Source organism: Podarcis liolepis (assembly GCF_965112155.1).
Source record: "Podarcis liolepis genome assembly, chromosome: 8".
Taxonomy (NCBI): Eukaryota; Metazoa; Chordata; class Lepidosauria; order Squamata; family Lacertidae; genus Podarcis; species Podarcis liolepis.
This window is the reverse complement of record NC_139560.1, coordinates 773,866-797,347: the sequence shown is the minus strand read 5'-3', so window position 1 is coordinate 797,347 and position 23,482 is coordinate 773,866. Positions and strand designations below refer to the sequence as shown.

The 23,482-nt window shown below is 50.7% G+C and overlaps 1 protein-coding gene across 1 annotated transcript in view; it reads right to left on the bottom strand.

Moving 5' to 3' along the window:
- Nucleotides 1-23,482, bottom strand: part of NUGGC (nuclear GTPase, germinal center associated) — a 47,326-nt gene that overhangs the window by 4,421 nt on the left and 19,423 nt on the right. The window contains exons 6-22 of the mRNA XM_083518399.1: nucleotides 22,571-22,709; nucleotides 21,227-22,279; nucleotides 19,266-19,491; nucleotides 17,319-17,531; nucleotides 16,819-17,025; nucleotides 15,886-16,067; nucleotides 15,322-15,439; nucleotides 14,258-14,347; nucleotides 13,953-14,072; nucleotides 11,794-12,016; nucleotides 11,475-11,608; nucleotides 9,649-9,834; nucleotides 3,463-3,614; nucleotides 2,149-2,308; nucleotides 1,739-1,847; nucleotides 1,212-1,345; nucleotides 702-813 (exon numbers count right to left, since the gene is read on the bottom strand). Of these exons, the coding sequence (XP_083374525.1) occupies nucleotides 702-813; nucleotides 1,212-1,345; nucleotides 1,739-1,847; nucleotides 2,149-2,308; nucleotides 3,463-3,614; nucleotides 9,649-9,834; nucleotides 11,475-11,608; nucleotides 11,794-12,016; nucleotides 13,953-14,072; nucleotides 14,258-14,347; nucleotides 15,322-15,439; nucleotides 15,886-16,067; nucleotides 16,819-17,025; nucleotides 17,319-17,531; nucleotides 19,266-19,491; nucleotides 21,227-22,279; nucleotides 22,571-22,709 (3,558 nt within the window). The remainder of the gene's footprint in view (nucleotides 1-701; nucleotides 814-1,211; nucleotides 1,346-1,738; nucleotides 1,848-2,148; nucleotides 2,309-3,462; nucleotides 3,615-9,648; nucleotides 9,835-11,474; nucleotides 11,609-11,793; nucleotides 12,017-13,952; nucleotides 14,073-14,257; nucleotides 14,348-15,321; nucleotides 15,440-15,885; nucleotides 16,068-16,818; nucleotides 17,026-17,318; nucleotides 17,532-19,265; nucleotides 19,492-21,226; nucleotides 22,280-22,570; nucleotides 22,710-23,482) is intronic.

The following is a 23,482-nucleotide window of genomic DNA, read 5'->3' as shown; positions in this document are numbered from 1 at the left end:
TCCCCCTCCCCTGGCAAGCAAAGACTTGGGAGCCAAACAGGTGCGTCCGACCTACGTCCAAGAATCAGCAACCCTCCAATCTTTTTCAGGCACAGAAGTGGGCCACGTGTGTGGCAGGGGCGCAGGAAATGCCCCCCTCACCCCTTGGCAAGATTCCCACCCACAAGCATAAGAAAAAACAGCCCCCACTTGGCTACCAGACACCGTGGACTCTGTTTTTCCTAACGCTTATTACGTATATAAGGTGGTATGAAACACAGCCCTACTCGGAGTAAACCTGCTGAAGTTAAAAAGCTCCAATGTCTGCATGTAAGAGCCGTTTGAGAGTGGAAGGGGCTCCCTCAGAAGGTGGGGGGCTCTCCTTCCTTGGAGGCCTTTAAGCAGAGGTTGGGTGCTCCCCCCTCATGGACCGATTAATCGTCGAATGGGAAGGGACCCAAGATGCCCAGGAGACCTGAGATGCCAGTGACACAGCAGGGCATCGTAAGACGCAGGCCAGGCCAAGACAAGGGGCAGAAACCCCACATTAATAGCCGCCCACTTGCACTTTCCCAGAGAATGGCTGGATTCAACGGAAGATGGTCCTGGAAAGAGGAGTTTCTAAAACTTGCCTCCACCCCTGGAGCATCAAGGCTGCATGTCCCTCTGAGGGCAGGGGGTGCCATGGTTGGGGGGCGGGGAGGGGGGGGACACAGCCGTACCTGAGGTTATCTTTGCGTTCTTCTGCACAGGCTTCAGCAGCGGCTCCAGCTGCATTTTCAGGGATGTCTGCAGCTCCTGGGCCAAATCCTGAAACCTCGCTCCGATGTGTTGCTGGAAGGAAACAGCACCGCACTGAGGCACTTGGCCCAGGAAGCCGCCCCCCCCACTTGCTCCTTCTACCGCCTGCCCCGCTATGAGCGCACGGGGGGGGGGCACTCAGAGCCACCTGCGCACAACACGGGGGCTTTCCTTCCAACAGAGAGAGACAGGTGGGGAGATCCCGTGGCCCTGGCAGATCGCAGACTAATGACCCTCGGGTTCCCTCCCCACTTTGCAATTCTATGGTCCTTGACTTCCGGTTTCCTGCCGACTGAGAAGGGAGCGCGGAACGAATCATCCTATCGGTCGGAGACCTACAGAGGAACGAGGGGAGAGCGCCAAGGCAAGACGCCACCCCCAGAAAGTTCCACTAGGGTTTCTCTGCTCTCTGGAACGGCCCACAAACTCACCTGCAGCAGTTTCAGCCGCTCCTGCAGCAAGTTTGCAGCCGAATCGAAGACGGCGTGTTTCTCCGTGCTGATGAAATGCTCCATGCAGGCCTTCATCCGCTGGAAGTAGCCGGGGCCGGACATCTGGGTGCAAGCTGGAGGGGAAGCACGTGGCACATCAGCACAAGGCAGAGCCCTGACATCTGGGACCCCCCGACTCTGTCCCCCAAGACTTCCTTGATGGACCGGATCCTACCATACTGCAAAACCCTCCCAGCTTCCTCAGAGACTCCCCCTGCCCATCACGCTTTGAGCGCTCTCCCCTCCTGGGGTTCCCATAAGGACATAAGAGCTTAGGAAGTTCCATAAGAGCTTAAGAGAAGGCCAAAGGGGCCCACTGAGTCCCGCATCCTGTGGGAAACCCCAAAGCAGGGTCTGGTCTCCCCTCCTGCGGTTTCCAGCTGCCTCCCACCGTGGGGGGGCAGAGCAGGAGCCATCTCGGCCAGCAGCACACACACACACCCCGGCCCTTCTATGCCATTCTTCACCTGCGTACGCTGGCTCCATGCGTGACCGGATCTCTGGCGTCAGGATGCGGGAAAAGCTCCTCTGCCTTTCAGTGATGTAATCCATCAGATTCAGAGTGAAGTTGAGCAACTGAGGGAAGGGTTCAGGAGTCTGGATGAACCTTCCGACCCACGTGGTCCCTCACAAACCCACCACTCGCCCCACAGGACCCCAACGTCTTTGCAAATTGACTTTAAAAAACAACAACTATTAAATTTGTACACCGTCCTTCATCTGTAGATCTCAGGGCGGTTCACAGCGTAAAAAACACAAAATACAGAATAAAAGCAAGAACGAAACAACAACAACACACAAACACAACCTAATAACGCCCCCCAAGGCCTCAGGGGCAACCGAGGCAGAGAACCCCCCCCCCATTCCCCAGCCTCACCCTCGCAGAAGCCGCCTCCATCTGCTGGCGGCGAATGGTGTGTATTGCAGCTGCCACCCCGCTGTGCTTGCAGAGCTTCTTCCGGAGGTCTTTGAAGAAGCGCCTCAGCTTGTCCAAGATGGCAGCAGCGAAGCCCTGAATGGACTCTTTCAGCTGACAGCTAGGAGGAAGAAGAGGCGCAGAAGGGTTGGGAGAGCGCCGGCTGCTCCACCTCCCTCCTCCAGGTCCCCTTGCAAGGGCACAGCGCCCACCTCCCCATCCCTGGCCTCCCTGAGTCCCATACACGCAGCCTTTGGCCCCTGAGACCCTCGCAGGGGTGTCTCTGGCTGCCCCCCCCCAGCAGCAGCCACACAGCTCTTCCCTCCAGGGCTGCAACTCAGCCAGCCAGCCCTTCTCCGAGAGTGCCATTTGAGCTGGCCTCAGAACTGTGCGCCCAGACCAGGCGGTCAATGAGAGCAGGCTGGGAGGGAAGATTTCATGTGTAGGAGGGGGGGAGGGGTACAGGTCCCCCCCCCCCGTGCATAAGGTTCACCCTCATCCTGCTCTGTTTCATTATTTATTGATATTTAGCCGAATGTTTCACTGACAGCTTCTCTGCTTCTACTTCTTGGCATGCTTCATTTTTAAATTGTGGCACATGCATTTCCCCTCTTTGATTTATCTTACTGTGTTTTATGTTAACCACTTTGGGAATTCACATAGGAAGCGGTATCTAAATGTTGAGGATGACAGAATGGAGTCACTCAGAAGGTTGCAGACTCTCCTCCCTTGGAGGTTTTCCAAGCAGAGGTCAAATGGCCACATGCCAGGGATTCTTGAGCTGGGATCCCTGCACTGAAGTGGATGACCCTCGGGGCCCCGCCAAAAAAAGGTAAAGGACCCCTGGACAGTTAAGTCCAGTCAAAGGTGACTCTGGGGTTGTGGCGCTCAACTTGCTTCAGGCCGAGGGAGCAGGCGTTGGTCCACAGACAGCTTTCTGGGTCATGTGGCCAGCAGGACTAAACCGCTGCTGGTGCAACGGAATATCATGATGGAAACCAGAGCACACAGAAATGCTGTTTACCTTCCCGTCACAGCGGTACCTGTTTATCTACTTGCACTGGTGTGCTTTCAAACTCCTAGGCTGGCAGGAGCTGGGACAGAGAAACAGGAGCTCACCCCGACATGGGGATTTGAATTGTCGACCTTCTGATCGGCAAGTCTAAGAGGCTCAGTGGTTTAGACCACAGCGCCACCCGCGTCTCTTTTAATACTATGAGGACACCTAGCCTGGCCCCTCATTCCCACGGCTGCCCCGAGCAAAATGGGACGTACTTGAAGACCTCGTTCCACGTCCCAGCCAGGGCCTCCCAGATCGGTTTGGCGAGGTGGCTGTTGAAATCCACCACGCAGTTGAGGGTCGGAGAGGCGTAGAGACCGTGGTGGTTGCAGACGGCCCGGTATGTGGCGTGTGGGTAGCCATTCACCTGCAAAGGGAGGAACAGGGAGCGTGGCTTGAAAAGCGGAGCTGGCCAAGGCTGGGCGGGGATGTTCTCCGGAGGCAGAGCAATCACAAGCATGGGGGGAAAACCACAGAATCAGACGACCAACTCAAGGACACAAATGGAAGCCTTCCCTGGCAGTCGCCAAACCAAGGAGGCGCAGGGTGGGCGCTCCCTTTGGGTGGCTCCCCTTCCCCACCCCCAGTTTGGGCACATGAGACTCTGGGCTCTTCTGCCTAAGCCCCACAGAAAGGAGCAGGAGATGCAAGGAGCGCCTGCAGGATCTGGCCAATGGCCCATCAATCCAGCATCCTGTTCTTCTGGTGGCTGAACACTGTGGGACACCAGCGAGATGTTAGGAGATTTCCGTTCCACCTTAAAAAGGGGACAGGCTGTCGTGAGTCACAGCCTGAATACCTCCGGCTCACAGGAAGTTTCCGTTTTGTATATAGCTTTCGTTTTCACTCTGTTGCCTCGACAGGCAGGCAGGCAGGCATGTTTTCCCTTTGTTCTGACCAACGCTGAAAAAAGCTGTATATATGCTGCGCTCCTGGGTGCATCTTTCGCTCTGCGAAAAGGGCGTGAACGAGTCCTGGCATGTCGACTACTATTTCTGAGGCTCGTGTCGCTAATTGACTGATACTGCTGTGTCGCGTATTCCACGCGGCGTTTTCAGCAAAGCACTAAGAGTTCCAGGTTTTTCAGTGCAGTCCTTTTTAATGTGAGTTATATACAGGCATTTACAAAAGAAACAGTCCATACAGAGTACTTACAAACGAATACTCTCCACCACAGCACTACCACACTACAACACAACCACCACACCCCGTTAAACAGGCCTTCCTTTTTAAAACAGGTGATAGCCAATTACACTAATCACACTCCTGCTGAGTCACTCTGACCCAGCAGAGTATTGCATCATCCTGTCGAAGCCTGCAGACTTATCCAGTATCTGCAAATCCCAACACTCCTCCTTAAGTCAAAGGCTTGAGACCCAATAATTCTCTTAAGTCTCGAAATTTAGGAGCATCCAAACATTTTGTATACAAATCTGCCACATTACATTTTGTGTTACAGTGCTGTACCTTTAACACATTTCTTTCCAAAGCATTTTTCACATTTCCGTATCTTATCGCAATATGTTTACTCTTGCTCTTAAAGTTCTGTTGGTTAGCAAGTTGTTGTGCAGCCATGTTGTCACTTAGCACAGTGATTGGCATTTCAGAAGGTATTCCAAGCTCTTTTGTTAGGCAAGCAAACCACTCTATTTGTGATACACATTCGCTTATGGCTGAGTACTCTGCTTCACAAGTACTTGTGGCAACAAATGTTTGTTTCTGGGATTTCCACTGAACCAGGGCATTTCCAATATATATGGCATAGCCAGTGGTAGACTTTCCATTTTCTCTGTCTCCCCAGCTGGCATCAGCGTATGCATACACTTGCTGATCATGTCCTGTATCCAGCACCAGTTTGTAATCTTTTGTGCCTTTCAGATACCTTAGGATTCTTTTAAGTGCTACCCAATCTCTCTGAGCCGGTTCTGCACTTCTTTGGCTTAACATGTGCACTGCCAATGTTATGTCGGGTCTTGTCCAACAACTTAAATATAACAGAGAACCCAACAGAGAATGAAACGCTGTTGCATTCTCACATTTTTGCCCTTCTGGTTCATTTTTGTACTGGGTAGTTATGGGAGTGTCAACCTCATTTGCCCTCTCCATTCCATATGTCTTCAGTAACTTTTCGATTTTTTCCTTCTGACTCAGAGAGTAAATGCCCTCTTCATTTCTCTGAACCTCTACTCCTAAGTAATTCTGAATCTCTCCCAAATACTTCAGTTTGTATTTGTTACCTAGGCTGTTTATAAACCAAGACACTTGCTTTTGTGCAGTTGTTATTAGACAGATATCATCAACATACAAAAGTAAATAACAAACACTTCCTTGCACCATTGCTGAATATAAACAGGAATCAGCCAGGCTTTGTTTGAATCCCATCTTTTTCAAAGTTGTGTCTATGCATTCATGCCATAGACGTGCACTTTGGTGTAAACCATATAGTGCCCTTTGCAGTCTTAACACCATACTGTCTTTTTCTAGTTCATAACCTGGTATTTGCTGTAAATATACCTCGGCATCAATAGGAGCATTTAAATATGCTGAGGCAACATCAAAATGATTAACTTTTAACCCTCTCAGACTTGCCATTGCTAAAACTGATTTTACTGTTTCAGCCTTTGCTGTTGGGGCAAACACTTCATCATAATGTATCATTTTCCTCTGTGTAAAGCCCCGTGCAACCAACCTGGCTTTTCTCTGACAACTACCATCAGCCAGCTTTTTCACTTTAAAGACCCACTTACAGCTTATGGGCTTTTTACCTTCAGGCAATTCTGTAGGTACAAACACATTGTTGTTTAGCAGAGAGTTATACTCTGCCTGCATTGCCTTTAACCACGCCTCTTTCTCTAGAGTAGGTAACTCTTGCACTTCTTCAAAGTTTTCTGGCTCAGTTACACAAACCTGGTTTATGGTGGCTGGGAACCCATAACGGTCTGGAGGTTGACCTTTATTACTTCTTGCAGACCTCCTTGGTTCATTAATCTCACCCCCTGGGCTACCTTCAGGACTGCTTTTGGGGTGGATTGACTCTGTAGATCTACCTCCTCCTGTCCCTGTTGCACTTTCTTCTCTCCCTTGCTCCATGCTAGCAGCTGGAGAAAAATGCTCAACCTTTACTTCCTCCCTTTCAGTTTCTCTGGGAGAGCTGCCAATTCTTAGTTTTGTTTCAGCTGCCTTATCAGGTATGCTCGGCAGTAAAACTTTTTCTGGCAGCAGGTTTGCATGTATCTTGGGCCAATTTCTTTGCTCATTAAAGCTGGCTGATCGACTATAACTCAGAAGGTTTTTATCATCTTCAAACCTGTAGGCTTTCGTACCACTTTCATACCCAAGAAATAGCAACTGCTGTGCCCTTTTCCCACCTTTTCTTCGGTTCTTCACAGGTATGTCAACCCATGCCTTTGTCCCAAAGATTCTTAAATGTTGCAAACTGGGACTTTTGTTATAGAGAATTTTATAGGGTATGTCATCTAGTACCCTTGACCACAAGCGATTCCCAATATAATTCGCGGTCTTAATACTCTCAGCCCAGTACTTAACTGGAAGATTTGCATCTGCTAACAATGCTTTCATTTGTGTCTGCAAGACACCTCCTCTACGCTCTGCTACTCCGTTCTCCTGAGGTGTGGCCACATTGGTAAGCCTATGTTTAATCCCTTGGGAACGCAACCAGTTTCTTAGGGAGCTTGCCATAAACTCCCCTCCCCTGTCTGATTGAATAGAGGACACCTTTTCACCAAGTTGCCTTTCTACCCTTCTTACCCAGAACTTCAAAGTTTGGGCAACGTCAGACTTTTGCTTTAATGGATAGACCCAGCCAAATCTAGAAAAATCATCCACTAGGATCAAACAGTACTTGTTGTGGGAGACACTTGGTGGAAAAGGACCAGTTACATCAGCATGAATCAACTCCAGTGGTTTTTTTGGTTTCTCTCTGGCTTGCTCTTGCTACTGGGCAAGCCCTGCTTTTAACCTCCTTGCAGATATTGCAGTCTAAGTAATTATCACAACTTTTTATGTTTTTCATCCCCCCACACAACTCCAGTGTTTTGTTTAGCACCTTATAGCTAGCATGAGCCAGACGCCTGTGCAGGAGATGAATACACATATCATGGGTTGGGACATTTTGCACATTCGCAACCTTAGATTCACACTGCAGTACATACATATTAGTTCTAAGGCTAGCATTTGCCAACACTGCCCCATTTTGCTTTATCTGGCACTGATCTCCCACAAAATTTACTTCAAAGCCTGCTTTTGCCAAATCAGGAATGCTCAGGAGATTGTTTTGCAAATTAGGCACACACAACACATTCCTGAATGTGTGTCCCAGCTGTGGGAACACAACCTCCCCCTCACAAACCACATTAGCTTTCTGGCCCGTAGCAAGACTTACATGTTTTTTGTTTGAAGCCCTAGCATCAGTTAGCAGTCCTTTTCTTTTACAAAAGGTTTGAGAAGCTCCACTGTCCAGAACCCACAGCTCCTCATTTTCTTGACCATCTGCAGACACCCAAGCGGTAGACTCTCTCTGCTGCCACTTGTGCTTCCGCTGTTTTTGTTGTTTTCTCGGGCAGTCCCGCAGCAGATGTCCACTGGACTTGCAGCAAAAACACCTTTTTACTTCGTTGACCACCGGCTGGTCTGCAGCAGCTCCTCCTGGCTGTTTCTCCGGCTCCCGACACCTCTGCTCTTCCCGGCTGTTGTTCCCTCTGGGATGCTCCAACAGCTGGGCTGAGGTCATCTTTCACTCTGCACGCCTGTCCTCCTCTGCATACAACCGTCCGGTCACGTATTCCAGAGTCAGCTTATCAGTCTCTACAGACTCGAGGGAGTTGACCAGCATATCATAGCTGTCATCAAGGGAACTCAGGACTATAAAGACTTTGTCCTCTTCCCCCACAGGCCTCCCTCTTAAGGCTAGCTCCTGGAAACACCCTGTTAGGAATTTTAGGTGGTTTACCAGGGAGTCCCCCGGTTTCTTCCGACACCGGTACAGTCTCCTGGTCAGTGTTATCAGTGAGCCAGCTGTCTCTCGCACATGGACAGCCTTGAGCGCATTCCACGCCTCACTTGCCGTCACCTTATCAGCTACGTAGACTAGCTGGCTGTCGTCCACTCCAAGGATGATCGTAGCCAAAGCTTTCTCATCCTTTTCATCCTCCTCAGGGGGCTGCGGTGGCTCTTCCACCACCTTCCACAGGCCCTCACGCTTGAGGAAGTGTTGCATGCGGACCGACCAGGTGCTGTAGTTCGTGGCCGTCAGCGTCTCCAGCAACACGCCAGTTCTGGACTGCTCCATCCCTGCAGCTCACCTCCAGCACCCACGGCTAGATAACTGCCACCTGTACTCTTGCGCAGCGGAAGCGTGCTGGGCCCATAACCCTGTCGCGTATTCCACGCGGCGTTTTCAGCAAAGCACTAAGAGTTCCAGGTTTTTCAGTGCAGTCCTTTTTAATGTGAGTTATATACAGGCATTTACAAAAGAAACAGTCCATACAGAGTACTTACAAACGAATACTCTCCACCACAGCACTACCACACTACAACACAACCACCACACCCCCTGTTAAACAGGCCTTCCTTTTTAAAACAGGTGATAGCCAATTACACTAATCACACTCCTGCTGAGTCACTCTGACCCAGCAGAGTATTGCATCATCCTGTCGAAGCCTGCAGACTTATCCAGTATCCTGCAAATCCCAACATGCTGTTCTACCAGAGGTTGATGGATTGTCCGGAGACGACGTGGAGGCATGTTGGCCTTTGTCTCCCTGGCAGTATCCCAACACGAGCAGGATCTGAGCCCAAGATCCCTGCACTTTGCACCAACCAATATTCAGAGGCGCCGCTGCCTCCCACGCCTAGCAGTGCTGCAAGGAGGACTCCCTTTTCTCTCCCGAATCTCCCAACATTCAGCGTCACGGGATGCCCACCCATTCCAGCCAGCGCTAAAAGGATCCTGATGGATCGTGCCCTTTGCAAAGCGGGCTGGCTTTTGTATATTATTCTTTAGAAGAGGGTCTGTATCCCGCTATATCATGAAAATGGAGGAATTAAGCCAGCAGCGGAGGCCAGGCTTCCCTCCTGCCTTGCTTCTATCAGCCTTACCCAGCCTGGCACCCCAAGATACTTTGGACTCCCCTAAGTCAGTGGTGGGTGGGGTGGGTGGCCATTTAAGCATTATTGTTGGGGGGGCAGAGTGCTCTGCATCAACATCATATTTAAGTAGAAATGAACACACAATAAATGTGGTTGCTGCTGCCTCAAGACTTGGGACTTGCTGTTTAAAAAGGGCTTCATCTTTTAAAACGCTGGCCAACACCAGCTTGGTCTCCCTCCGCACATTTTCTGTGGCACACAAGGCTTTCAGGAGGAGAGGAGCTCCGACTTACGGGGCAGCCCCAGCTCCTGACGACGTCCTGGCACAGCTCCTTAGCCCTGCTGATGCCCTTGGCCAGGCTGGCAAAGAGAAGGCCTTCCAAGCAGTGCCGGGTGTCGCGGAGGCTGCCGTCGATGGCCTCCTGGAGGAGGCTGGGGAGCTGCTGCAGGGACTGCCACACACTCTCCTGGATGTCGGTCTGGGGAGGAATAATAATAATAATTAAAAATAAAAATAAAAATAAAAATAAAATGTTATTTATATCCTGCCCTCCCCAGCCGAAGCTGGGCTCAGAGCGGCTAACGGTAAAAGTAACACAGTTTACATAAAATCACAATCAGTTAACTGAAATTCATTCTAAAATCAATTCAGAATCAAATTCATGGCAACCATTGGGCTAGAGTTCTGTGAGGATGACCAAAGGAGAGGGTCGGACTGTGCCTTGGCCAAAGGTCAGGCGGAACAGCTCTGTCTTGCAGGCCCTGTGGAAAGATGTCAAGTCCCACAGGGCCCTGGTCTCTTGGGACAGAGCGTTCCACCAGATCGGGGCCACAGCTGAAAAAGCCCTGGCTCTGGCTGAGGCCAGCCTAACCTCCCTGTGGCCGGGGATCTCCAAGGTGTTTTTGTTTGAAGACCGTAAGGTCCTCTGCGGGACATACCAGGAGAGGCGGTCCCATAGGTACGAGGGTCCTAGGCCGCATAGGGCTTTAAAGGTTAAAACCAGCACCTTGAACCTGACCCTGTACTCCACCGGGAGCCAGTGCAGCTGGTATAGGGATATGAGAGGCTGCAGGGCTCTCCGTAAGCAGCAACCGAGAGGCGACTCCGCAGGTTGAGGATGACGAGTTGCACCCTTGCAGGGCACAAGTCACCTTGCACCCTTCTTCCAAGCCCTCCTAAGAACAGTGGAAGAGCCTGGCTGCAGGATCAGGCCACAGAGGGCCTACCAAGGGGTGGAGGGAACTCCCTTAGCCAGCTCTGGGGAAAAGCAATTCATTTTCCCGAAACCTGAGCCCCAATGGGACGCTGCTGGACCCCAGACTATTATCATTTAACTGGTAATGCAGCAGGGTCTTCTCTCTCTGCCCGCCAGGCTTCCCTTCACACCTGCCACCTCCTGGCCTCGGACGCTATTCTGGCTGCAGGAGAATGCACCTCTCATTGCAAATGCTTCTGCGGCAGGGCAGGAAAGGAATGGCAGTGTGCCCTATGCTCAGCGCCTGGTTATGCAGTGGTACCTTGGATCCTGAACGGCTTGGCTCCCAAACAAATTGGCTCCCAGATGCCACAAACCTGGAAGTGTTCTGGTTTGCGAACATTTTTCGGAAGCCAAACTTCCAACGCGAGTGCAGGAAGCTTCTGCAGCCAATCGGAAGCCGCGCCTAGGTTTTCGAAAAGTTTTAGGAGTCAAACAGACTCCTGGAACGGATTAAGTTCGAGAACCGTGTTGGCACTGTAGTAGGACACCCCAGGCCTAAGACAGTTCTTCTCTGGCTCAGATTGAAGTCTGAGCCACAGGAGAATGCCAGAGGCAAGCATGTCTAAGGGCTCATATGCACTTGTCCCACTTCTTCTTCCCTTCTGCACGCAATTGGAGCAAAGGGCAATTCAGGTTCTCCCCTGATAGCCATTTGTTCCGATCCATCGCTAAAGAGCAGAGCTCAGCAAGGGGACAACCACGCAAACGCCGGCTTCCTAGGCATGGCTCCAGCAGAAGTGTGGACAAGCCCTACGGTGGGAAATACAACTTTTGGTGCTCGTTCTACTACAGGCAAGCTTCTAACCACTGCTGTTTTCATGAGGAAGAAGCCCGTTCCCAAGCCTTTGGCCCCTGCTCACCTCTGCTCTCTGGCTGGTCAGGTAATTCACTATTTGGCTGAGGACCCGAGCCAAGTCCCGGATGAGCTTCTCTGCTGCCCCCATGCTGTGCTTCAAGGCTGTGCGCATGGCAAACGCCTTCAAGGCCGGTATTTCTGGATAAAAGGAAAACGGGGAATAAACACACAGCAGGCGCACCTTCCTTCATATTCCGGAAGAGGCGCCCTGCATGTCAGCAAGAGGATGGGGTCCACCCACCGCAAACGGCCGCTGGTTTGTGCATCTGACTTGCAGAGGGCAGCCTGTTCTCCCGAGGAAGTAGCCCCCCCCCTCCGAGTACCTGTGTCCTGGGGGTCGTGGAAGACTTGAGTCTGGCCGTCTCTGATCAGCTTCCCGCAGAGCTTGAGATATTCCGTAGAGCTGACCGTGAACACCCGAAGCTTGCCGCGAAGGGATTTGACTTCCCCAGCGTTGCCAGAGTCCGACCTGGTGGCATCGCCTTCCTCCAGGTCTTCGTCACCGTCCTCCTCGCTCTCAGGAGATGCTGCTTTCCTGGTCATGTCCTACAACAAGAAGCTCTACCGTTATTAGAAGGTAGTTATCACCTTTGCCAACAAAGGTCCGTGTAGTAAAAGCTCTGGTTTTCCCAGTAGTGATGTATGGAAGTGAGAGCTGGACCATCAATAAGGCTGATCGCCAAAGAATGGATGCTTTTGAATTCTGGTGCTGGAGGAGACTCTGGAGAGTCCCATGGACTGCAAGAAGATCCAACCTCTCCATTCTGAAGGAAATCAGCCCTGAGTGCTCACTGGAAGGACAGATCGTGAAGCTGAGGCTCCAAGACTTTGGCCACCTCATGAGAAGAGAAGACTCCCTGGAAAAGACCCTGATGTTGGGAAAGATGGAGGGCACAAGGAGAAGGGGACGACGGAGGACGAGATGGTGGGACAGTGTTCTCGAAGCTACCAGCATGAGTTTGACCAAACTGCGGGAGGCAGTGGAGGACAGGAGTGCCTGGCGTGCTCTGGTCCAGGGGGTCACGAAGAGGAGGACACGACTAAACGACTAAACAACAACAACAACATATAAAGCCTGGGAAAGACATCAAAGATTGTTAGAGCCCAAAACAACATGGTGGATACCACCATTAGAGGTATTATCTGTTAAAAAGAAAAATACGGAAGGAAAATGGGCCACATATCAAGCAATTAGTAAAAGAAGATCAAGGACCAAATTAAGGTTAAGACCATATGAAGAACTTAGCCAATATTGTAATACATGGCTACAATATTACCAAATTGATCACCTATTCAAGCAGGATAAGATTACCGGATTTGGCAAAGAAGAATCAAAATTACAAACAGAGTTATTAAAAAGTCCTAAAAACATATTCTCTAAAATGTATAATTATTAGAATGGGAATTAAAAGATGAAGAGGTGAAGGAAGTTATGATTAAGTGGGCCAAAGATATAGGCCACACGATTCGATTAGACCAATGGGAGAAATTATGGAAATATGTTATCAAATTCACAGCCTGCGTCACAATTAGAGAAAATATAATGAAAATGCTATACCAATGGTATTTAACCCTGGTTAAATTGGCGAAAAATTATAAATCAAAATCTAATTTGTGCTGGAGATGCAAAACAGAGAAAGGAACAATGTATCATATGTGGTGAGAGTGTGCATATATCAAACAATTTTGGAGCGACATTCAAGAGGAACTTTAAAAAATGCTTCAAATATCATGTAATGAAAAACCAGAGGCGTTCCTCTTGGGAATTTTATCGACTAACATTCCTGAAACTAGGAAAAAAGTTTTCTTATATGCAACCGCTGTGGCCAGAATTATTATAGCAAAAAATTGGGATAAAAAACTCCCTCAATAAGAGAATGGCAAATAAGATTTAGTGAATACATAGAATTAGCAAGACTTACAACAGTGGTAAGAGGCCAGTCAGACCAAAAACAGATAGAGGAGTGGACTTACGTGAAGGAATACATTTAAAAACATTGTTCTGGTATTAATACAGTCATACCTTGGGTTACAGACGCTTCAGTTTTTTCGGGTTATGGACCAGCCGAAACCCGGAAGTATCGGAACGGGTTACTTCCGGGTATCGGGGGCCGCATATGTGCAGAAGTGCTAAATCACGCTTTGCGCAGAAGCACAGAATCGCAACCTGCGCGTGCACAGACGCGCCACTGTGGGTTGTGAAGGTCAGAAAGTCCTTCCTAATGTTTAGTAGGAATCTCCTTTCTTTCCATCAGTTTGGGTCCTACTCTTTTGGAGCAGAATATTGTTCTGCCTGCCATGTGGCAGCCCTGAACCCTGCAGGCATAGGAGGACGGCCCCCACCTCAACTGCGTTTCATGCGTGTTTTGTGCAGCAGGTTCTCCCCCCGGCTAATGCCCCTGTGGACCTGCTGGCAAGGCTGCCTCACCAGGCAAAGCAAATGCCAGCCCCTCGCTCCTCCACCCCAGCGACTCAGTCCTACCTCCAGGCTGGCGCTGAACTCCAACTGAATCTGCTCCTTGGAATACTTATTCCGGGCCCGGACACAGACCAGGCTAATCTCGCGGAGCTTCGCCTCCTTCTGCCTCTGCAAGGCGCTGATCTAGACAGGAGAGAGGCAACAAGGGGGAAACTGAGGCACAAGCAAAACCAGATACAACCACAAGCAGGTTGCGGGGGGGGGACGGACGACAGACGGACCAGGAGGGCTTTCCCAAGCAAGGGGGAAACAAGGAGGACGAAAAGCAGCCGCGCCTGGGCTTGGAGGTGGCAAGATACAAGACCTACTCTGAACTCCTTTTCCAGAAGGTCGTGGCGTCTTTGGAGCCAGGCTGAGTCGGAGGCATCGCATCCTGGTCTCTCCCACAGCGATGGCTGCTGCTCAAAAACACACAGAGCGTTATCGGTGGCTTGTGATAGCAAGAGAACAAAAAGGCCTGGCAAGAGTTTAGCCTAGAGAAACTGGGTTTCTTCCTGCCTCTGAGCCCCCCCCCCCCCGGAAGAAAGCACGTCTCTGGCGCTAAGCTGGGTCTTTGTTGCCATATGGCATTACCCAGGGTTGCAGGACTATCCAGCCTAGCAGGGATCAGGGCCGGCCCAAGACATCTTGCCACCTGAGGCAAACCACAAAATGGTCCCCCCCCTGCCCCGCCCAGCCAGGGAAGAAGCAGGGAGCGAAGATCAACACCAGGAACAAAGAGAGAATAAAGATCTATAACATGATCCTCTGCCCCAGGGATCCCGCTGCCTCCCCTTGCCTCACGGGTGGTCCAGCCCTGGCAGGAATCAAACACACACAATTCACACAGGTGAAAGAATTCTGCTTTGCTCGGTGCCAAATTTGAATTCTGAGTTGTTCTTTTTAAACTACAAAATTGAGATGGCCCTGGAGAAGAAGGCGCTCCCTCGACTCAGATGGGCCTTGGGAGACGTCAGTAGCATCTCCCGCTCTCGGTCTGCTCATCTCGCAAGCCTTAAAAGCAGGCTCCGTCGAGAGGCGTGCAGAGTTTGGGCTCTCCCAACACAGAAGGGGCTGTCTTTCAAGAGGGGCAAGCAAGGCTGGTCTCCTGGGCCCAGATTCAGCCCTCCAAGAGACAGCCAGGCGGCCACCCTGCGAGGCCGTGGGAATAAGGGCTGCTTCCCCCTCCCCAGCACCAGGAGGCACTGGCCCCCCCGAATCAAGGGAGGGAGAAGCGCAGGGAGCTTTGCTCAGGACCCTCAGCATCTTCCAACTCTGCAGTTCTGCGAATCTCTTGCTGCAGCTGGTTCAGCAGGGGAGCAAAGAAGGCTTCTGAAATGGCACATCCAGCTGGGCCAGGGGCAAACCACTCTGATGGGCGGTTTTTACAAACCTCTTGCTGCAAAGATGCATAGAGCCCTTCCTTCTCCCTCTCGGCTTGCATCTTCTGCTTATCCAGCTCTCTCACTTCATCTTCGATGGGCTGAATCTCGCTTCTCAAGTCCAGGTTCCTGCAAGATTCGGGCGACTGAGCACTTTCAGGGGGAGCCAAGCCCCCTCACAAGAGAGTCCACTTTAACCACTAGCTTTCCAGCAGCACCGATGGGATGACAGAATCCTAGGCTACCCAACAGCTCAATGTCCTCCACTTGCTTTAGACTACAACTCCCGTGATCCCTGGCAACTGGCAAGGCTGGGTGTGGCTGATGGGCCTTGCAGTCCAAAACACCTGGGAGGGCGGCTGTCTCAGAGCATCCTCTGTCCCACTGGCCATTAAGCAGCAAGCCAAACCCCCCCCCTTTATGGTCCAAGCTCAATGCCCAGGCAGCCTGGGATCTTTAAATCATCAACACAGCAGCTCACAACGGCCAAGAAAGAGCATTGTGTGATTTGGGGGTGCCAATCTACGGTGCCTCTCTCTGCCCATCCACAACAGAGGAGCACAAACCGAGGTTACCTGACTATATCTGTAATGTTGAAGCTGTCCGACTTGGTGCAGACAAAGGCCAGGCTGCCGTACAGGCCGTCCATCAGCAGCTGCCTGCGCACACTCGCACTCAGGGTCTCCTTCGCCGTCTTGTCGTCCACGGCTCGGGTGATGCTGGCCACCACCCACACGGCACGGCAGTTCTTCAGGTACTGCGGGGGAGGAAGGAAGCGTCTGCTAAGCCAAGGCGGCTCTGCCGACCCGCAGCAGACCCGCAACCTGGCGGTTTGAGCAAAAGCAACAATACACAACCGGGATCATGCCAGGGAGAAACACTCCGGGGTCCAGGAGAACAAAGATGTTGGCTATTTGCAGATTAGTTGCGCTGAAGAAGGCATGCTGGGGAGACCACACATTACAAGGAACGCAAAAGTAACTTTTGCTAGGTTTTAATAACAAAAATAAAATCTCCTTTTACAACACAGTGGTACCTCGGGTTACATACACTTCAGGTTACATACGCTAACCCAGAAATAGTGCTTCAGGTTAAGAACTTTGCTTCAGGATAAGAACAGATATGCTCCGGTGGCGCGGCAACAGTGGGAGGCCCCATTAGCTATAGTGGTGCTTCAGGTTAAGAACAGTTTCAGGTTAAGAACGGACCTCCAGAACGAATTAAGTACTTAACCCAAGGTACCACTGTATATCAATAAGCATCACCCAACCACCAACCCATCCACCAGGGAACTGAGAGAGCTAGGTGCCGCTCTTTATATACTATACCCAACAGCTTAATTAACATAACTTAACAGCACCTGCTATACTGCTTCACAGCTGTAAAACTAGGTCACGTTATTTGCTCTGGCCCTTGAAGAAATACGCATCTTGTGGACCCTTCAAATTTAAAGGGACCAATCCACAAACGCTTGTCCAACCCACAAAGACACGGAACCAGTTCCCCACCTCTTTGGCCACGCTGTCTCTGGCCGCGTTGGCGTCTCGGACGCCGGGCAAGTCCACCAGCACAGCCCCCGTCCTCAACACTTCAGCCTTGGCGAGACGGATCCGGACGCATTTCACAATGGGCCAAAACTCCCCGCCTTTCATCTCCCGCAAATTGTCCGTTCGGGAATCAATGAACCTCTCGATGGCGGCGCGGAACTCTGTCGCCTGCGAGGGAAGCAGGGAGGTCAGCATCCGAAACCTGCCTTTTCAAGATACGCCTGGAACAAGTCAAAAAGCTGGAAGGGACCCCAAGAGTCATCAATAATAATAGTTTATTATTTATACCCCGCCCATCTGGCTGAGTTTCCCCAAACCCTTTGCAATGCAGGATCCACCACTAGCCCTTCAACTGGAGGACTCGGTTTCCCTGATAGAAAGCCAGTCTTCTCTGCTGACACTGATGCAACAAAGCCCATTTCAGAGTTTCAAAGGCACATGCCAATCAACGCGTCACTTGCCGTCTCAGCGCAGACGTGCTTCACCGTCCCCAGGTGCTGCGTCACGTCCTGCGTCTCCTCCAGCTTCTCCAGCTCATCGACTCTCCCGTAGACGGCCTTCACGCGGCTGTAGGCGGCCCCAGCTTCCGTCTTGCGATCCGGGCAGCGCCTCTTCAGGTGGCCAGACTTGTCCTTCATGTCTTCAAGGAGAGCCTTCAGCTCCTTCTCCCACTCCTGCAGGAGGGAAAAGCACGACGGAGAACAGAATAGAGAAATTACTCAAAAAGCAACTCCCAGGCGATGGGAGCTGGGAGTCCAGTCTGGAGGGCACCAGGTTGGCAAAGGCTGCTTTTAAATAGAATCACGGAATCGTAGAGTTGGAAGGGACCCCACAGGGTCATCTAGTCCAACCCCCTGCAATGCAGGAATCCCAGCTGGAGAGTCCCTGGCAAGCAGCCCCCCAACCTCTGCTTGAAAACCTCCAAGGAAGGAGAGTCCACCACCTCCTGAGGGAGCCCCTTCCACTGTCAAGCAACTCTTACGGTCGGAAAGTCTTTCCTGATGTTTACAGGGAGTCCCCTTTCTTGTAACTTGAATCCACTGGTTTGAGTCCTATCTTTCAGAGCAGGAGTAAACAAGCTTGTTCACTCTTCCATGGGGCAGCTTTTCAGATATTGGAAGACGGCTCTCCTATCTCCTCTCAGCCTCCTCTTTTCCTGGCTAAACATACCCACCTCCTTCAACCATTCCTCATAAGGCTTGGTTTCCAGACCCTGGGTCGTCTTCTGCACACCTTGCAGCTTGTCAATAAATATATTTGTTTAATGGCAATATGATTGAAATAAAAAAAATTAAGGTCATATATACGTAATCCAGGGACACGGGTGGCACTGTGGGTAAAACCTCAGCGCCTAGGACTTGCCGATAGCATGGTCGGCGGTTTGAATCCCCACGGTGGGGTGAGCTCTTGTCTTTTGGCCCTAGACCACCTAGCAGTTTGAAAGCACCCTTAAAGTGCAAGGAGATAAATAGGTACCGCTTTACAGCGGGAAGGTAAACAGCGTTCCGTGTGCTGCGTTGGCTCGCCAGAGAAGCTTCGTCATGCTAGCCACGTGACCCGGAAGTGTCTCCGGACAGCGCTGGCTCCCGGCCTCTAGAGTGAGATGAGCGCACAACCCTAGAGTCGGACACGACTGGCCTGTATGGGCAGGGGTACCTTTACCTTTATACGTAATCCAGTCAAGTGACCATTAATAGGTAACTTGCCAGACAGGAGATAAACAACGCACTCAGATTTCTGAAGGCAGCCCTGTTCAGGGAAGTTTTTAATATTTAACACTGTATTGTTTTAATACTTGATTGGGAGCTGCCCAGAGTGGTTGGGGAAACTCAGCCAGATGGGCGGAGTATAAATAAGAAATAATAATAATAATAATAATAATAATAATAATAATAATAATAATAATTTTGTAGACTGCCCTTTCTGTGACGTAGGTATGATGTTTGTGGGGGGTGGTCTTGAACTCCAGGGCAGGGAATTTAAAATGTCTATTTAGTGGCGGGCACGCCTTGGTTCTGGGTCCTCCTCCCTCCTGCGTGTGGTGAGTGAGGTCCCTGTTGCAACAGATCAATAAAGGTCAGGCTTACTAGCTGCTTTGCTTCTCAATATTCTCCGGTTGGCCACTCTTATTTTCTCCTACAGGATAGAGAACCTATTTAAAGACTCTATACGGGCTCTTGTGTCCCCCATAAGGGAATAAGGGCAGATTTTCGTTTATTACATGATACTGGGGCAGTGTTATTTACAATTCCTTCCATAACAATCCCAGGCTGCTTTGTTGCCCTCCGCTCCCCACTAGCCCCTTCCAGGTTGTCTTAGCCTCCGGTGCCCCCACGGACCCCAACCCAGGAGACCAGCCCCTGCAGAAGAGAGCCGGGGGGGACCTGCCCCCCAGCCGCCCAACCTACCTCTCGGGAGAGAAACTCCACATCCGCCTCGTAGGGGCTGCTCCCGTCCGCCCGGGAGACCTCCACCACCACGGCGGTGCAGGCTCTCATGGCCGAGGTGGGCAGCACGGCCTCCTCATCCAGAAGGGCATTCAGCAGGCAGCTCTTCCCTGCCCCCGTGTTGCCCACCACCGCAATGTGGGTCTGGGGCATCTGGGTGGCCTTCTGGAGAGACGCAACCTGCTCTCTTTAGGGGAGAAAGAGAACGAAGCATCAGCAACCAGCAGCTTCACTCTAATACGCACACAGTCTAAATTCCATTGAAGTCTGATTACCTTTTCAAACAGTTATCTTTGCGGGTGTAATGTGGGAAATGGGTGAACCCGTGTCTTGAGCAGCCCAACCAGCCTCATTCCTGGGACTATTGGCACCAGGTCCCAGGTTTGGTTCCTATTCAAGGAATCAACTTCAGCCTTCATGGCATTAAGCCATGGTTCAGCATCTTTAGAGGTTAATTCCTGCACCTCTTTGAAGCTTGAGGGTTCCCACACCTTCTCTGAGCTACTAAGAACAGCAGCTGCCGTCTTAGCAAACCCATCAGCAAATCTCTTTGGAGGTTTGCCTTTTGTGGCCCTTTCAGATCTGCGTACCAGAGGCAAGCCGCCTGCACTCACCTCCTCTTTCTTAGGAGAAAAGTGGCCAATGGTGAACAGTGGTTCTTCCAGTTCAGTGTCAGACCCATCAGATGGTCTGACTGAGGCCTTTGTGCTCTTGAAGTCTGCTGTCTCATCATTGTCGCTGACACCAGCAGCAGCACCGCCCACTGAGCTGGAATCCGAACTCTGATCATCATCCTCAGCTTCCTCATCATCCTCCGAGTGACTCTGGAAAATTCCCACAATTCCCCCCTACTAATGTCTGGGTTAGTTCAGGGTTATCATGCCAGCTGCCCTGGGTGGCCAAGAAGCCCAAAGGGCCTAAGCAGGTCTCCTCCTCTAAGGAATGTCTGCATGTGCAGAAGCCAAGGCTGCCTTCAGCAGCACTGGCAAGAGGAAGAGGGATTTGCTCAGAAGAGGAGATGAAGGGGACATGCTGTTGGTTTAGAAGAGCATGGAGAGCTAAGAGGCTAGTGGATCTCTCTCGTCTTTACAAGGTTTCCTTCTAAGACCAGAAAAACAGCAGATTAGTTCATGATGTACCAGCATCTCTTAAAAGTTTATGTAGCCAGGGTGTTTGTGCTTGTGCCATGAGACGATAAACACTTTATACTTTGTACCGAACCTAGTGGGAAAGGAGTTCTTTTTAACCAGGAACTCTGGAAAAGGCTGACTCCTGGGAAGCAGGAAGACTCCCGTGTTCTGCTGGAGCTGTGCAAACTCTGCTGATGACGTCTAAGCCACACCTCACCTGCTGGGCTCTCGCTCTCTTTCCCGCGCAAAATTTACCATTATTTAGTAGGAAGGCAGGTTGCTGAAAGTACTGGAGCCAAAGCTAATCCATTTAATTAGAGAAAAACTATTGCTGGCCCCTTTTGGACTTTTTGTGTGGAAAGTAAAATGAACTCATGATATTTAGGCTTGAAAACTGGAAAAATACTGGTTTATAGAAGGTAGAATAAATAAAAAATTGTCCAGTAGCACCTTAGAGACCAACTAAGTTTGTTCTGGGTATAAGCTTTCGTGTGCATGCACACTTCTTCAGATATCTGTTGTTGTTTTTTCAACCAACACGGCTACCTACCTGAATCTAGAAGGTAGAATAGTTAGACGGTATCATGCAGCAAATGTTTTGAATAATTTTTTTTATGTAACTGACAGACAGAGAATGAGAAGCCCTTTTTCTTTTCCTTTCTTCTTCTCCTCTCCCCCCATACCTGCCCTTCTCTCTCATTTTCTTGTTTGTATACAGATTTTTTTTATTATCTTGTGTCATAAAAAGCTGTTATAAAAATTTACGAGCAAAAGAAAGTGGGAACATTTTACCTCCACTTCTCCATATGCAGCCGGTCAATTCCTTCCAGGGACTCCAGGGACCGCAAGATCTCTCTGAGGACAGACTGGCACTCCTGCAACTGAAACTCAACGTCTTGCTCGCAGGATGCCCAGTCTTTCAGGTCATCACTCTGTGTTCCAGCAGCATAAGGCCAGTGGTCACTCTGTGACTGGGTACCAGAAGCCCCGGGAGGGCCTCTCGACCTGGAGGAAGCGCCTGCGTCTTCAGAGCCCGGAGGGGAGGGGCAGGGCACAGACTCATCGTCGGAGCCCCCCTGCTCCCCATCCAACTGCCCCGTCACCTTAGCCTCCCGAGGCGCAGAAGGCATGGAGGAGTCTCTTTCGGAGCCCGGAGAAGGAGGACAGGCCACAGATTCATCGTCTGAGCACACGCGCTCCGTATCCAGCTGCGAGCTCAACTCAGCCTCTTCTAGCCAACAAGGAAGGAGCAACCGGTCTCTGTTTCCAAAGTCTCCAGAGCTTGTGAAACTCTCTGGCTGCCCGCTTGCTGAGGCTTTGGGTTTATGCAGGACTGTGAGGACTGGGGAGCAAGCCGTGGGGTAGGCTGTGTCGCAGCTGGGGCCGTCCTCCCTTTCTCCAGGACCACATGGATCCTTTTCTTCCTTGAAGCTCTGAGAAACCCAAGGCGCACCTGCCAAGCAACCCAGAGCGGAGGCGCCGTCTTTCTGTTTTGAGGGGCTGCAAGCAGGCACCTGATCGCCAGACACACCTGTGACCAGCAAGGAGTTCCCTGGAGCTTCTTGCGGAGGGCTGCTGGAGTCCTCTTGTCCTTCCCATCCTGCTCCACGGCTGCCGCTGATCAGGTCCTGTTCAGGATCTTTCCCAGTGCTTTCAGCCATGCTGGCAGAACCAGGATCCTCAGAGGAGGGCAGAGGTGAGCCTGGTCTGTTCAGCACCAAGGGATGCTCACCTGGATTGCTCACCTGAGTTGGGCTGGAGCAAGAAGCAGCCAGGTCTCCGCTCTTCACGTCACCCAACATGGGGCAGCTGGCTGGCTCACAAGCAGCAGCAACAGACGTTGTCCTGGAGGGAGAGGAAGTGAGATTTCCTTTTTTAAAAATCTAATTAAATTTTTTATTAAATTTTCCAACATACATTTATATTATCCAATCTAAATTTATCACATATTTTCTCTTTTAGACTTCCTTCAACGTCTCTGACAATCATCCATTATTCAAATTTTTAAATACACATTTCCTAATTTTGTTTTGCTTTTTATAAACCTTCACACACTTAGTTTTCATCAATACAATCGTCCTCTATCATTTACAGAACTTCTTGAAATCCCACTAGCGTTGTTTGCTCATCACATACACATAAGAGGAAGTGAGATTTCCACCGCCGTCTGGGCAGAGATGCTCTTTGTAAGGCCAGTGAGGATGTTCCACGTCTCTCCTCGCATCAGGAGATGATAATGCAGAAGGTGGGTCAACGCCAAGGTCACGCTCCGTATCTGAGGAAAAGAATTTTGGAGGAAGGTGGCTGAAAGGGTTGCGGTGGGACCACTGGAAGCATTCCTAGAAGTTACGGAATGTCTAAACCTTCGTCAGTCCCTTGGTTCCATAAAACCGTCCTCGGGTCCCCCTTACCCTACGCTATAAAAAACATTCTTCAGAATAGCAGTTTGCATGACTCACTCAAGAAAACAAACTAAAATTCAGAACAGCAACTATTAATTGCAGGCTTATTTAACATCCAGTGAAAACTATTCAATATAATTAATTCAAAAGAACTGATGGAGCTTGGTTCTGGGATATGAGCTTTCCGAAGTCTGATAGTCGTTTGCACCTCCAGTGCCCCCCTGCTGCCCCCCTAGGTAATCTCCCCTAGGGGCAGCATTGCCCACTTGGGCAACCACTGGTCTAGACCCCTTCCAGTCTGGGACTCAACTGGCATTGATGTCCTGATGGGTGGCCTTTATCCAGAGAGGGATGGTGGAAGAGTGATTTCTACAGTGTCTTCCAGGGGCTTCCGAGACCATCTGCCATGGTGGTCCCTCCTGAACCAGCTCTGCAAGGTATGAACTGGAAGCATTGCTCTTCCTTTCCCTTAGAAACCGGTGTGGAAGAGCTCCCAGGTGCCACCTGAGCCAAGACAGGTTGGGCTGGGTCAGCTGGTTACCCCTGGTCTACCCTAAGCAGTGGGGTGGTTTTCCTGGTGGAGACGCCAGGAGCTCCTCCTCCACCACCCAACTCTCCAAGCACAACAGCCTTCCTTTTCTGGCAC